This window comes from Oryzias latipes, chromosome 18 (genome assembly GCF_053564925.1).
Source record: "Oryzias latipes strain Hd-rR chromosome 18, Olatipes_Hd-rR_3.1".
In the NCBI taxonomy this organism is placed as follows: Eukaryota; Metazoa; Chordata; class Actinopteri; order Beloniformes; family Adrianichthyidae; genus Oryzias; species Oryzias latipes.
This window is the reverse complement of record NC_136254.1, coordinates 5,747,913-5,763,746: the sequence shown is the minus strand read 5'-3', so window position 1 is coordinate 5,763,746 and position 15,834 is coordinate 5,747,913. Positions and strand designations below refer to the sequence as shown.

At 44.5% G+C, this 15,834-nt stretch overlaps 1 protein-coding gene across 3 annotated transcripts in view; it reads left to right on the top strand.

Moving 5' to 3' along the window:
• Positions 1–11,193, top strand: part of zanl (zonadhesin, like) — a 40,976-nt gene extending 29,783 nt beyond the window's left edge. For all 3 annotated transcript variants that reach the window (XM_023966188.2, XM_078936697.1, XM_078936698.1), the window contains 21 exons: positions 956–1,164; positions 1,244–1,388; positions 1,465–1,562; positions 1,703–1,849; positions 1,928–2,092; positions 2,186–2,313; positions 3,568–3,839; positions 3,914–4,122; positions 4,776–4,920; positions 5,023–5,270; positions 5,349–5,478; positions 5,550–5,751; positions 5,866–6,027; positions 6,103–6,233; positions 6,322–6,524; positions 6,609–6,744; positions 8,576–8,707; positions 8,798–8,935; positions 10,366–10,459; positions 10,537–10,589; positions 10,666–11,193. In XM_023966188.2, the coding sequence (XP_023821956.1) occupies positions 956–1,164; positions 1,244–1,388; positions 1,465–1,562; positions 1,703–1,849; positions 1,928–2,092; positions 2,186–2,313; positions 3,568–3,839; positions 3,914–4,122; positions 4,776–4,920; positions 5,023–5,270; positions 5,349–5,478; positions 5,550–5,751; positions 5,866–6,027; positions 6,103–6,233; positions 6,322–6,524; positions 6,609–6,744; positions 8,576–8,707; positions 8,798–8,935; positions 10,366–10,459; positions 10,537–10,589; positions 10,666–10,781 (3,263 nt within the window). In that variant the 3' untranslated portion in view covers positions 10,782–11,193. The remainder of the gene's footprint in view (positions 1–955; positions 1,165–1,243; positions 1,389–1,464; positions 1,563–1,702; positions 1,850–1,927; positions 2,093–2,185; positions 2,314–3,567; positions 3,840–3,913; positions 4,123–4,775; positions 4,921–5,022; positions 5,271–5,348; positions 5,479–5,549; positions 5,752–5,865; positions 6,028–6,102; positions 6,234–6,321; positions 6,525–6,608; positions 6,745–8,575; positions 8,708–8,797; positions 8,936–10,365; positions 10,460–10,536; positions 10,590–10,665) is intronic.
• The last annotated feature ends 4,641 nt before the right edge of the window (positions 11,194–15,834 follow it).

The following is a 15,834-nucleotide window of genomic DNA, read 5'->3' as shown; positions in this document are numbered from 1 at the left end:
TATTTAAACTTCTGGATGGAAGAACAGAAGATGTCCGAGACCCTGGAGGGTCAGAACAGAACCCATCTGTCTTCCAAACTCACTCAATCCCTTTTGAGGTCACACGGTTGCTGGAGCCTATCCCAGCCACTGTTGGGCAAAGGCAGGTACGTCCTGAGCAGGTTGCCACTCTGTCGCAGCTCCACACACATACATTCAAACCAATTAAGAGTTTTCAATCCACCTGTGAAGCATGCTTTTGGATTGCTGGAGGAATCTGGAGTTCCCGGAGAAAACCCACGCAAGCATGAGGAGAACATACAAACTCTACGCAGAAAGGAGCAAGCTGGGTTTTGAACCAGGGCCTTCCTGCAGTGAGGTGAAAGTGCTAACCACTACACCATCATGCAGCCTCAAAACGGAGCCCAAATACATAATTAAACTGAACACCAAAAGTAGAGTTAGTTCTGTATATCAGTGCAGTTGAAAATCTTCTAATGGAATAAATACTTGGATCAATCAGACAATGTTTGAGTCCACAGAGGCTAAAACATTCCAGAATCCTCAGACGTTGAACATTTTTTCTGACACTGATCACATTTTGCATAGACATCGTATTTCTTGTTTTGAAAACTCATCATGCAGCTTTGAATTTGCACAAACTTTCTGACAGAAGTCAGAAACCGAACGTCCTCTCTGATACAAGACAAACTGCTCTATAATCTGACGAAACGTTTCAAGGCAGACGATTTCCAGTCCAGTTGCTATGAATCAACTTCAAGACGTCAACTGATGAATGGGAACAACTTTATCTTCTGATGCTGTTTTAGTTTGTGGTCAAATATTCACTGTTAAGTAAAAAAAATCAAAAGGATCTCAAACGGACAAATGAAGCTTTCTTTTAAAAATAGTTTTTGGCATTGATAATAAACATACATCTCTGTAAACAGCTTGCATCCTCTTCCCCCCGTTCTAGCTCTAAAATGCCCCACGGGCAGTCATTACACTCCATGCGGCCCTGCCTGCCCCCAGCCCAGTTGCCAGGAGCCCGAGAGCTCCGGAGACTCCTGCGACCTGCCCTGCGTGGAGGGCTGTGTCTGCAACGACGGTCTGATCCTCAGCGGGGACAAGTGCGTCCCGCTGAGTGAGTGTGGCTGCACGGACGAGGATGGACAGTACAGACCCGTAAGTGATCAGGAAGGGGGAGCCAGCTCTGTTGTCACAGATGAACCCCCTCATCAGAAATGCACTCTTTCCCGTTCAGGTTGGAGACAGCTGGTTTACGGAGACTGACTGCTCGGAGCGTTGCAAGTGCAACGGCAACCACAACATCAGCTGCGAGCCGTGGCAGTGCAGCCCTGCGCAGGAGTGCAAGGTGGTGGAGGGCGTGCTGGATTGCCACTCCACAGGTAAGCTGACCAGCAGGGAGAGGGACTCCAACTTTGTGATCCCATCTTTCTGACCTTTCACTTGTTCGTCCCGCAGGTAAAGGAGTTTGCCATGTGGCTGGAGATCCGCACTACTACACTTTTGATGGCATAATGCACACATTCATGGGAACTTGCACGTACACACTGGTGGAGGTAGGAGATCACTTTCTTTTTCTGTATTATGTGCACCGTGAGGTCATCTTCCACTTTAAACCCCTGCGTGTTCTTGTGTAGAAGCATCTCGTGCAGCCCTTTTTGTGAAGCCCCTTCATGTCTGCACTCAAACCTTGCAGGTGTGCAACAAAACTCAGGTCACAGACTTCCGAGTGGTGGCTAAGAACGAGGAGCGAGGTCAACCGGAGGCGTCCTACGTCCGCTCAGTCAAAGTCTTCCTGCCTCACGACACTGAGGTGGAGCTGCAGAAAGGCCGCAGAGTCCTGGTAGGTGGTCCGATTGAAGGTGGTCCACGTAAACCTGCTGCCGCAGTAAAAGCTGACAGATGCATCTTACGTGTTTAGCTGAACGGGCGCCGAGTGCGGACACCCTTGACCATTGACACGATTGGAGCCAAAGTGATAACCAGTGGATCCTACAGCTTGCTGGATACCAACTTTGGCCTGCAGGTGAAGTTTGATGGAGTCCACCACTTGGAGATCACGGTTCCTGGAGAGTATTTCAACAAGGTAGAACACACTCTGCATGGTCTTTCTCCACGTCGGCTTCATTGGGTGTTTCATGGCTAAATGGGTAGAAACGCCACTGATCTGTGTCTCCAGTTGTGTGGCATGTGTGGGAACTACAACCACGACTCCACTGATGACAACCTCAAGCCAGACAAGCAGCCAGCCAAAGATGTGATTGAACTGGGCAACAGCTGGAAATCTGAAGGAGACAGCGATCCGGGGTCAGTGACCTGCAGCTTCACACATGTTTTGAACAGATCATCTGAGCCTCAATATCACAGGGTTTGCTAAAAAACAAGCTTCAACCATTGAATATAAGCTTACATGAGAACTGGACGGAACGAGTGTCACATCACTCATAAGCTGTAGTGTATGCTCATACCGCCCTCTACAACCCACGTTTAAGAGGCCGTGTTCAATGAAAAGTCTATATAAACGCACGTTTAGGTTTCTGTTTCCAAAACTCACGCAAGTCGTTACGCAAGTTTTTACAACTGTTCTCAGGCTCCACATCAAAACATGCATGGCCATTGAATGCATGTTTAACCAGATCAAAACTTTGATCAATCAGAGACTCGTATGGATGGCGTCCCCTTAATTTCACAGAAGTGCCAACGTTTTGAAAATTGATTAAGGAGGAGAAATTATTAGTCGCGGTTTGTGGCTGGCTGAAATTATTTGACACCAAGTCTTTGATATATAAAAACAGAACACACCTGGAGCAATACTTACAAGATTTTTCCACCGCTTCAACATTTCCCACCAAGCCTCTTCCAACAACATGGGCTAAGCACACATTCAAGAACCTGTTTAGCGAGTTTTTGAGCGTGTCAAGTGAGTCTGTAGCTCTAAAAATTGACTTATGTGTGACTCCAGCAGAATGAAGTCAATTTAGTCAGCATTTATTCGCTCTATGTTGGAGCCAGATGACGTCAGTAAGCAGTGATTGGTCTGAGTCGGTCTCAGTCATCGTTTCTATGGCAACCGCTCTTGCCAATCAGCCGTGTTGGAAGGCCACAGCCCCGCTACTTGAAAGCGGGCTGCATGAAATTTTTTTATCATGCGATTCGATCGCTGGATGTGGGGGCAGAAAAAATATCATGAAAAAAATGAGGATTGTAAATAACATGTTAAAATGGGCATTAGAGCAAGAGTGGTTATTCTGACTATGAGCTGTTTATTTCTCTATTGAAGTCTGTGGGATTTTAGCTTCTTGGAGCCAGGAGATACTTCCTGTTTGGAAGTACCAGGGGTCAGGGGTCACTCATTCCAGTTCTCATATACACCCAACGGCTTCAACCAGTTAACAATTAGCACAGCCATCAATCTGTATATGGATTTGTTTGGATGTGATGTATCTGTCAGTTATGGAGGATTGAAGTTATGAGTTTACTCAGATGAATCAAAGCATCTAAATACCAGACGTAGCTTTTCAGCTTCCATTACTTGTTGACTGAAGTGGTTTTGCTCTGCAGCTGTCAGCCGGACAACCGTCCGGACGTACATCCCAACTGCACTGCAGAGGAAGAGGAGCAGTTCAAGGCCCAGTGTGAGCAGGTCATCCTCTCCTCCAGCTTCAGACCCTGCCACTCCGTGGTGTCCCCGGACGCTTTCTTGGGTAACTGCATCTACGACATGTGCGAGTACAACGGCATGCAGGCGACCCTGTGTGACAACGTGGAGGCGTACGCTCAGGCCTGCCAGAGCGCCGGGGTCACCATCACATGGAGGAACAGCACCTTCTGCCGTGAGTTTCAGCTCCTCTCAGTCACGCTCCGCGCAGTTTGAAGTCCTGACCCGAGACACTGCTCCTCCCTACAGCCCTGCCTTGCCCTCCTAATAGCCACTACTCCGACTGCACCGCCCCCTGTCCGCCGACCTGCTCTGACCTCTTCCCCATATTCTGTCACCTGCCTCCAACCGCCTGCGTGGAGGGATGCGAGTGCAACGCCGGCTACGTCCTCAGTGACGGCAAGTGCGTTTCTCTGGATAAATGTGGCTGCGTGGGCTCAGATGGAGAGTATCATGACGTAAGTTCAACCGCAACCAGTTCAACATACTGTGTGTGTGAGGTTTTAATCGTGGTGTCATATGATGTCCACTCTTCTGTTTAACTATCAAACTTCAATTCACAACCACACTTTAACTCACAAGGAAATTCCAGATATACTTTCGTTTTGAGTTAAAGTGTTGTATTGTGAGTTATTGTGTTGTGAGTCATTAGGTTGTGTTGTGAGTTATTGTTTCGTGTTGTGAGTTAATGTCTTTTTTGTTGTGATGAATTGTAATGTGTTATTTTGTGTTGTGTTGCAACATCAAAAGTGCTGTGTTGTGACCCTTCTGGGCCACCGTAGATTCCAGCTCAGACGAGGAAAACAAAGCTGTTCATGGATCTATTTGTCTGACAGTGGATGCATCAGAATGGAGCGGAGCAGAGAGCTTGTGGCCCCGCCCAGTATTTTTTTTTGTCACAAATATTTATCGGTCTTTAAGACATGGCATTTTTTTTATCTGCTTCTGACTCAAAACAATTTGAATAATGAATTTCTCAGAACTGCAATTTTTAGCTTAATTCTTTTATAACTGTCCTCCATCATGAGAAAAATCCCGCAAGAACATGTTAAAAACCCCAAAACCTCTTTCATTGGACCCATTCGTAAACCCTGCCGGTCTGCACACACAGGTGGGGGACTCATGGCTGACTGACAAATGCCAAGAATCCTGTACCTGCAACCTCGGGGGGCAAATCACATGTGAAGACCACAGCTGTGACGACAACTCTGTGTGCGGCCCAGACAAGTTTGGAGACGTCAACTGCCAGCCCACCAGTGAGTCCACTGATAGGAACAGTGCACATCAGAGCACAGACGTCTAGCGTCCTGTCCTGCATCGCCCCCATCGGACCCCATCCCCTTTGTTTTACCCCGCAGAGTTTGATAGATGCACCGTCTCTGGAGACCCTCACTACCGGACGTTCGATGGCTTCACCCACCACTACCAGGGCCCTTACACCTACGTCCTCACTCAGGACCACAACCTGCAGGGCTCCCTGAAACCCCTGATGGTGAGGGGCAAGAACCTCAGACGAGGGGGGAACAAGAGAGTGTCCTTCCTGGATGAGATGTACGTCAACGTCTACGGTGTTGATGTTCGCTTCCTGCAGAAGAAAACTGTCCTGGTCAGTAAAACGTTCTTTTGCTTTTTAAATATATATTTAGTTTAAGGTTTTTAAAACATCACGTTCTTCCTGGTGCAGGTCAACGGGGAGCGGGTCACCCCACCTCTAAGTCCAGTCAGGGGTCTCACCATCACAATGAACTCCAAGCAGATGCAGCTCACCACCGACTTCGGACTCACTGTGCGCTTTGACGGCAAAAGTCGAGGAGGTAAAAGCTCTTCGCTGACCCCCGCCCAACAGCTTCTGTGAGACTTTGCTCATTCTGCGTTTGTGTTCCAGAGGTCATCCTGCCCAGAACCTACAGCAACTCTGTCAGAGGTCTGTGTGGGAACTACGATGGCATCACCAGGAACGAGTACATGAAGCCCGATGGGACCGTGGTCAGGGACCTGAACGAGTTTGGGGACAGCTGGAGGGTCAGCGAACGACAAGCTCCGGAACTGGGGAGCTTCCAGCTTCCTTCTGTCGCTCGCATCCACAGGTAGGACTGGCGGTCTTCAACACAGTTAGACAGCATACCTGAGATACTTAAAGGTGTAGAGGTGGCAGCCATTTGTTGGAACATGTCAGATACATCATGCCACTCTGCCTGCAGGCGAGACACGGAGACAGATCCAGACTCTGGGTTTGAGACCTCCGACTGCTCTCAGTCTGAGCTCGACGACTACACCAGTGTGACAAAATGCGGAGCCCTGTCTGACCCAGAGGGTCCCTTCTCCGCCTGCCACGCCGCCCTGCCGCCCCAGATTTACCAGGAGTGAGTGATCCGCTGTGAGCCTTTGCACATCTATGACGCTGAGCCCTCGCTCATGGTGAGTGTGTGTCGTTTCAGCGATTGTGTGTTTGACCTGTGCGCTGAGGACGGCAGCGAGGAGCTGCGCTGTGCCAGTTACGAGGCATATGCTACCATCTGCCAGGAGGCCGGCGTCAAACTGGGGTCCTGGAGGCAGCAGCTTGGCTGTGGTAAGGGCGCGGGCAGCGTCACACTCTTATGCGCGCACTCTCACACACAAAGGACGCATGCTAAAGCTCTTGCTCTCTCGTGTTGCAGCCCTCCCTTGTCCCGCCAACAGCACTTACACCGCCTGCATGTCGCCCTGCCCGTCATCCTGCGCCGACCTAGCAGCACCGTCCGAGTGTGACGCCACGGCCTGTGTGGAAGGGTGCCAGTGCGCCGCCGGCTTCGTCATGAGCGAGGGAGCCTGTGTGCCGTACCCAGAGTGTGGCTGCACCTTCCTGGACAGATACTACCCAGTGAGAAGCCTTCCCTGACCGTGGTCACTGCAATGCTTTGTTTTCTAAACAGCTCACCTCCTCCTTTGTGTCTCCATCCTGCAGCTGAATGAGAACTTCGTGACTGAAGACTGTTCCCAGTCCTGTGTGAGCACGAGCATCGGAGCTGTGTGCCAACCCAAAACCTGCCAGGCTGGCTACGTCTGCACCATCTATGACTTCAGGCGAGATTGCTACAGAGGTGTGTGTTTGTGTCTGACATTAATGCGATAGAACAACCTGTGTGTCTTGACAAGTAAGACAGAGTTTCCACTCACAGTTCAGAACCCAAAAAGAAAAAATCTGTTTCTGTCAACAAATACGGCCCAAAGGGTTGTACAGTCACACACACACTCAACTGGCGCCAACCTAGAACCAGGAGCAACGTGGGGTTCAGTATCTTGACCAAGGACACTTTGACACACGGGCGGTGGCCAAGGTGGGAACCAAACCCGAGACCTTTTGGTCGTCCACCTTACCTGTGCACCATGGGTCAGAAAACCATTTCAGATTCAGATCTTTTTTTCCCTCTGTCATAGTAAAAATGCACCAAACCCAAAAAGTTGTTGTTTCTCTTACGGCTTTTCCCATCAGGGGTCGCCACAGCGAACGAGTCGCATGGTAAACTTGGCAATGTTTTACACTGGATGCCCTTCCTGACGCAACCCTCTCAAAGCAACCGGGCTTGGGACTGGCACAGAAGTAGAGAAGGGAACAGGGAGCAGCCCGGAGTTGAACCCTGGTTTCACAGACGGAAGGCGCCGCAAACCAGCACGAGCTAAACCGGCCCCAACATCAAACCCAAAAAGGCTTGTGTGAAAAATCAAAGCTTTGCCCAGTTAAAAAACCTATGATGTTTAAATCAGCTGTTTGTCAAAGTCCCACTCCAATCACCTTTTGTTGTCTTTTAATGATGACCATCCAGTTTTAGACAAAATCAAAAAACCTGCCATTTCTGCAGAGCGGCAGTCATTCATTAAAGATTTGCTCCTGACTTGTGGGGCGGGACTGTTGGTGCAGTGCACCCCCCCCCCCTTTCTCTCTCATCACCCACAACTGAGAGGTCTCTGTTTACACACTTTCCTGCTAGCTTACAGCCCCTCACAACCCCCACGTAACAGTAGTAGTGCAACAAAAAATGTTGAACAATAATGAAGCTATCCAGCCAGATGCCAGCTCAGACGAGGAAAACAAAGAGGGCATGGATCTGGTCGTCTACATGCATCAGAATGAAGCGGTGGATCGAGCTTGTGGTCCTCCCAGCGCATTTTTTACATAAAAAACTGCATTTTGAAAAAGAGCTACAATTTTGGGGAAAATTTTCTTTATACATAACTATAATAATAATAATAGATTAGATTTACCTGCGCTTTTCCAGACCCTCAAAGCACTTACAATGTGTCCATTATTCATTCACTCATCATTCATACTAGGTGATGGTAGAGGCGTGGCTGCCAGTTTGTGCCTACGCCCCCTCTGACCATCACCGGGACAGTCATACGCATTCAGACACCAGTGGAGGCACACTGACAACGACAGTTGACTGGGGGGAGAGGGGATCGAACTGCCGACCCTTCGATCATTGGACAACCTGGATCATTGGAGCATTGGACAACCTGTTCAAGCCTATGTCTTCCATCCTCAGAAAAATGCAACAAGAACATGTTAAAAATCATCAACGAGGGTCTTTAACTACAAGTGAAAATGTGTTCTCATACATTTACATGACATACTTTATAAGTTCATATATCCTTGTTGATCCTCCCTTTTTTCTAGGGATCAACAAAAGAAGGGAGGGTTATTTTTGTGGTAGAGAACAAACAGGGGAGATTCTTTAGATTTACAGATATTGTTGGGTTTATGTCTGATCCCATGTAGTCCTTTCTCCTTTTCTTCAATGATTTCTGATAAAAGTATCAGAGGATCATCAGCGGAGAAGTGCATGGAAGTTATCTACCCACTCCATCTGGCTCCCTAATCTCAGAGGTTGTGTTGTATTTGTGTTGGAGTCACGGTGCATTGTTGTGTTGCAGTGAGCCCCTGCCTCAGCTCCCCCTGTCTGAATGGAGGAACGTGCACGGAGGCTGGCAACAACACCTACACCTGTGAGTGCCCAGAGGGCTTCCAGGGCTCCGACTGCGAAGAGGAGATCACTCCTCCTGGAGGTATCTGCCCGCCGGCGTGCGGCGTGAACTACCAAACTGTGACAGACATGGAGGACAGGAGAGAGTGATCGTTGTGTGTTGTTGTTGCAGAGACCCCCTGCCTCAGCAACCCCTGTCTGAACGGAGGAACGTGCACAGAGGGTGGAAACAACACCTACACCTGTGAGTGCCCAGAGGGCTTTGAGGGCACAAACTGTGAGAGGGAGGACATCCGGCCGGGAGGACTGGGTAAGAAAATCTTTTAGAGAAGCTGCACCTGTGGTTCAGGCCACAGCTGCTGACTTTCATACCACTAACAAAATGCTAACAGTGATGTGACAGACGTAAATCTCAAATGCAGACACACGGGGACTAAAGCCTTAGTCACGTGCATCTGAACGGGGGTTGATCTGTACGGGTGCTGCAGATTTTTGGTTTGTCCGGCCCGTGGAGGGTCGTAAAGAGAGGAGTGCAGGTGTCTTTAGCAGTTCCCTTGAAGCTTGTATGGCCACTTCAAGGGCTGTCATGAAAATGGAACGTACCACTGTTGTTCATGTGAAAAGTGTATCGTGATAATGTAAGTTACACCCACTTATGATATACCAGTTACACTGTGATCTAGTCTAATCTAGTCATCAGATTTGCACTGGATTTGCAGGTCATACCCCTTGTGCTATCTTGTGTATTCCCCACTCCGAACACTAGGCACGTTAGCGTAGGGAGTGGGGTCATCTGGACCCCACAAGACAGTGCCTTTATTCTTCAATGATTCATGATCTTCACTGGTGTCCATTGATGACATGAAATCCTCTCCACCTTTATCCACCTTTGTCATGGTAGGGAGAACACGTCAATGTGAGGGTGGGGTCATCTGGACCCCACAAGATACCACAAGGGGTGGGTCTAGATGACCCAACTCCCAATGTTAAAGTGCCTGGGATAGCACAAGGGTTAATTCAGGCGGCATGCATGGAGCGTGCAACAGGCGATGCAGGAGCACATTTATAACCTGAACAGCACCTGCTTCACCCTGTCTTACCCATACGTGTTGTATAAGTGTTTCCCATGACCTGTCCCCCTCAGCATACCTGTAGAAAAAAAGTGCATCAACATTTTGGCTCTACGGGTTCACCGAGCAGTCTAAAATCTTGAAATTTCATGCAGACACACTGCTTGTCACTTAAGCTACATATGCACCAGGCATTTGACGCGCATTCAATAACTCTGGCTGGGCAGAAGTCGCAATTCTTGATTTCTCTTCCATGTTTCAAAAGGTTAGCACTTCCGTGACTTGAAAAGGGATGCCATCCAAATGTCACTACCAAATCCAAGTCAATGAATGGACAAAGTTCAACCTGGTTTTTGGTTGTCATTGTCCATTGATCCCAACGTGACTCTGAGGACATGACCTCACCTCAGTTCAAAGAACAAAAAGCTACGACCAGAGCTGGTGATTGCTATCTTGGTGTGATTTGGTGTCAGAGTTTGTTCATCCGAAACCCAGTGGATGCTGGCCAAGTGGTAGAGCGTTGGCCCAGAGACTGGAAGCCTGTGGATGCAGGTCAAACCAAATCATCTAAAAATGTGACACACGCAGCTTTAATGGAACCTTAGATCTGTAGGGTCTGCGATGCATCAGCTTCCTTCGTCTTTCTGACACGACTGTGCTTTTATTGTAGAAACCAAGTGGATCATCCTGATCGCCGTCCTGGCCTCGGTGGTTGTCGTCGCCGTCATAGTCACCGTTGTGTGCGTTCTAAAAAAGAGATCCAAGTGAGTATCAGCAGTCTGTGGAAGAAACGGCGTGGAATCCCATGAAGACGTCTCATCTGTATTTGTTTGATCCACAGGAAGAAGAAGATGAAGTTGAATGATGGATCCTACAGCATGAAATCATCAAAAGGTAAGACCAACACGTCCTGACACTCAGGTGTCTGAGTGCAGCGGCGCCTTCTCTGACTCCTGCCTCCGTCTTCCAGGTGTTCCATATGAAAACATGGAAGACTCAGTTTCTATCAAAACCACAACTAACAAAACAGACAGCGATGATGAAGACTCACATGAGGAAGAGGATGGTAAAACAACACCGCTGTGATGCACCTGAATCCATCAGTCTTTTCTGCACTTCTATGGTTTTTGTTTCTTAACTTATATTTTGACAACATTGTTTTTGGCTAATGTTAGTGTTTCCTCTGAAAAATGATGTCATAAAAAATGCAGGAACTTTATCGATCAAACGTCAACAAACAAGACAGTTTGTGTGTTTCTTGTGCTGCAAGCATCTATGCATTCTTGATTACCTCTTTGTTTAATTCTAATTTAAAAAACTGTTTATATTAACTTATATATATATATATATATTTAAACAGTAATTCATTGAATTGTTCTCTGGACCGTCCGTTTTCTTCAATAGAAAGTGTTTCAGTGTCTCATGATTCAGTTTTCATATTATTCCATAAAATCAACAGATGATTTATTTTTGAAATAAAACAAAGTTTGCATATAAACTTGTGACTGGACTTGTTTTTCTTGAACACGTGGGACAGTTTTTGGGGCCTTGAATTCAGATTCAGTTTTGATGTTGAAGATAATTTTAGTCTGCAGAGTTATTTTAAAAAAAACTGCCCTTTTATTAAACTTTAAACATATTTGAAATAGAATAACAGAGTATTAGGGCCACCATGAAAACATATTAAAAAATATATATATGATAATAAAGTTGTATAATTATGAGAAAAAAGGTGAGATGTTACAGGAATAAAATTGTGTTTAATAGTCAAAACTTTTTTTTTAGGAGACTAAAGTTATAAAAGAAAAAAATATTTCACAAGAATAAACTTGCAATAATCATTTTAAAAATGTAACATTTTCAAGAATGAAGTTGTACAATTACAGAAGAAAAACTTCATCAATCATGAAAATAAAGTCATAAATTTATTTCTCAAAAATGTATAATTTTACAAAGAAAAATTAATTTTCTCCAGGAAAAAATCTTATATTTAGCCTTCTAAAAGTTTGAACAAAGACAAACGAATATTACTTATTTAATTTTTAGTTGCAGAAAATTCAGAGAAACAGTAAAGATGTCATATTCCTCACTGTTAATCTGCTTTAATCTTTTTAGGAAAAGCACAACTATTTTTTCATAAAATTACTTTTTTTTTTATTTCAAAAAGGCATGAATTTTCCATAAAAATTATGACCTAAATTATAAATTTACCATATTTACCAAAGTTCTCACATTTATACTTCATTCTCATATTTTTATTTATTTTTAGTTTACTCTATCCCTAATACTCCATCGTGAACAGAATTAATAAAAATAAACACGTTTTTTTTCTTTTTTCTAAAGAAATAAATGAAACTCCTCTAGGTAGTAAAGACCTTTTTCTTTAACAAGTCTTGAGCAATTATCTTGTTACGTAAACAAGTCAGAGCTTTAACTGAGGATCAGAGAGCATGTTTCTGTTAGGAGGTGCTTGTAGTTTTAGGTAAAAATGAGAAATGTTTACATAAAGGAAGGTCAAAGAAGCTGAAACTCTTCAGGATTCCTCAGCAAGGAGCTGTGATCCTTCAAAGTTTGTTCGTTTATTTAATATAAAACGGAGGCCAAACTCAGATGTTGAGGTAAACAGTGAGGACATATCATCCGAGGTCTTTAACCCTTAAATGCTCCAGACCTGCAGAAACAGGCTCCTCTAATGCTGCTACTTCCTGATTGGTTTTGTGAATCATTTTTTGTGAAACAAAATGTATATTTTCCTTAATCAGGAAGAAAAGATGTCTCCTTCTGGTTGCGCTACCCTAAATTATCCATCTTGGCCTGCAGCCCCTGAGGCTACATCATCAACTCATGAAGAACGCCGTCCTTCTCTGGAAAAGCTGGGATTTCATAAAAGCATCCGTTACCTTTAAGCCATCAAGTCCTGAAACTGCAAAACAAACCATCACATTCACACCACCGTGTCTAACTTTTGCACGGCAGTTCTTTTGCTTTGATGTGCCACTTTCCAGGAAGTTCCTCCTCTGGGTCAGTGAACGATTTTACCGTGAGGTGAATTCTTAAGCTTGTTTTGGTCAGCGGGGTCTTTCTTACGCTGATGGAGTCCAAATTTCTGACAGTTGAATCCTGAAATACAATACGTGAGGAAGCGTGGAAGCAGGTCAGTTTTTGGATGACACTGGCTCTCAATTATAAACTGAAATTGAAAGCTGCTGGATCAACAGTTCTGTCAACGTCGGTATTGAAAGATGACTGGGAGTTTCAGAATTGTTTGACTATAAGAACCAAATCTCATTAAGTTTTAAGTCAAGTCTCAAGTCTCTACCTTTCATTTTAAGTAAAATTTCGGGTTTTTAGCTGTCATATGAAGTCAAGTCTCAGGTCTTTTGCTGTCATTTTAAGTCAAGTCTCAGGTCTTTAGCAGTCATTTCAAGTCAGGTCTCAAGTCTTTAGCAGTCATTTCAAGTCAAGTCTCAGGTCTTTAGCAGTCATTTCAAGTCAGGTCTCAGGTCTTTATCTGTCATTTCAAGTCAAGTCTCAAGTCTTTAGCAGTCATTTCAAGTCAAGTCTCAGGTCTTTAGCAGTCATTTCAAGTCAAGTCTCAGGTCTTTAGCAGTCATTTCAAGTCAAGTCTCAGGTCTTTAGCAGTCATTTCAAGTCAAGTCTCAGGTCTTTGGCTGACATTTCAAGTCAACTCTTGAGTTTTTACACACAGGTGAAATAAAGGAATGACATTGTGGATGACTTGGCTAAAAATAGCTTTACTAAAGAGGAGCAAGGATTGACTTTGGTCTTGGGTAGGACGGAAAAAAGCGCCATCAACAAAGAGATTTGACGGAGATTGGCTCGACAGGGAGACACTTTTATTCGGTTTCTGTCCAAATGTGCAGTGACTCACCATTATAGTCAACACAACGTTAAAATCACAAGACTTGGGTTGGGCCATTGTGGTCTGACCAGAGGGCTGTTTTTAATGGGCAAACGTGGAGGGGTGTTGTGGTTTGTGTGGCGTTTTAAAATCTGTGTCACACATTATTTTTGCACTGTATGCCGTCCAAAGAAGGATCTTGCTCTTTTTAGTGTCTGATGTGGGGTTGAGGAGATTTTCTATGCCTAAACTGAAGGGATATGGTGAACATACATTCACTTTTTAAGTCTATTGGTTTGTATAAGTTCTTATAATGCTGAGGCTTTGAAGGTGTAGTTACTGTTTGATGGAGACAGGGTAGCATCACACTCCAGTCTACTGGAAACGCAGAAGAATATGAGGAAGAGTTCTGACCTGACCATTATCCAGACGACCCCCTTCATAGTGAGTGTCATGGTCTCCTCCATAGTCCGGGTGAGCCACAAATGTTCCTGAGGAGGCTGGCGGTTCACAGAGTGCAGTGTCAGAGCAGACCAACGGAAATGTAAATGGATGGCCAGAGAAGATGCAGCAGCAGAAGAGACGGCCGTGGGCTTCAGCGGATTGTCAAAGGGTCAAGATTCAAGAACCTCCAGAAAGAGTTTTCACAGAATTCAGACATATTCAGGAGACGGACTAAAACTGCCAAACACTGAGAATGGTGATTGCTCCACAGTATTTTACTTTTTTGTGGGTTTTATGGGCTGGAATCCCAATTTATGTCAAACTAAACAAATACTTGAAATCAATAAAACGGCGGGCCTGGAATCTATTCTAAGAAAGTTTAATTTTTTTGAATGCAGTTATAGAAATGAATTCACTTTTTCTAATCTTTTGAAAACGGGTCTGGATGACTTTAACCGAGTCCAGTGAGACCTGTTCTTTAAACACTTTCTGCTTGTTTTCATGACCGTCATGGAAAACCCCTCCTTTGACTGACTCTCCTCCTCCTCCTCCTGTTCTTGGAATAATTTCAGATTGATTTCATGCTGATTTCATGCTTTCTCCACCCCAACTTGGGTTCTTTTTCCATGTATCTTATCTGTTTTCCTTTGACAGACAGCCCCTGGTAAACTCTGACCTCATCCTCAAACATTGGAGTTGCTTTCAGGCTGGAGACCAAACAGATTTCATGTTTAGTGATCAGATTTGTGTGAAATTAAGATTTATCTAATAACAAAGTAGAAATTGGGGGGAAACTTTTTTTTCCCTGCACCGATGTTTACTTGAACTCCCCGTTTCATGTGGGCATGCTGCTCTTGGGTACAAGGAGACACAGCGAAGGTCTTCATAGTTTGGACGAAGGGCAGATGTCTTCATCCCCTTCATCTGAAGGCTCTAAATCGTCTCATCAGGATCAGTTTCTGCTTGAAGAACTGTCTTTTTAAACGAAGGCTTAAATATTTAGGTTGATTTATTTTTGTATTATAGGTTACGGAGAAAAGCTGGTTTGTGTGTCATAACTTTTTGCTCACTTCAGTTTTTGTTTTATGTACTTTACAGGGGCTTTATATGCAACTGACATTTTAGTGAAAGTTCATTTAATTACTGCAGGAGAGTCTCTGATCTTAAGAAGAAAATCACTAGAAAATAGTAAAACGATCTGTCAATGCAGGAAGTCGTTTTTACTTAAGACAACTTGTAAAATATCAAAACCGAGGAACGAGAAGTTCCATTAACCCTTTTCCCCCCCGATCAACCCAATGGGAGAGCCCATTTAAAACCCTATTTTAAATACACTGATTGTATGGAATATTCACCCAAGGCAATAAATAAAGCAAAATCAATTATTTCGTTGATTTTTTTTTTCTTGGTTGGATATTTAAAGGGTTAAAGCAGTTAGAATGTCTAAGTGAATTTTGTATTTTTTAAGTTTGCACGTATCTACTTGTAATTTATTTTGATTACAGTGACAAAACACTAGTGTAATAAGTGGAAATGAATCCTTCTAGAACAAAATGTCAACAAAACGAGAACATGATCTTAGTGCAAGTTGGCCCATCTTGATAAAAACTTTTAAAATCTAAAACTAGCACTTTTTCTAAGAACATAAATCTAAATTTTATTGAACTTTAAAACAAAAACTCTAAAATTGTACCAAAGATTACAGTGCACCTTGAATATTTTTCAGTCTTTTACTGAGTTATTCTATTGTCAAGAGTTTGGAGCAAAAGGATTTTGACTGATTTGATTGAGAATTTCCTTACCTTTAGATCTTCACTCTTAGCGAGACGAAAA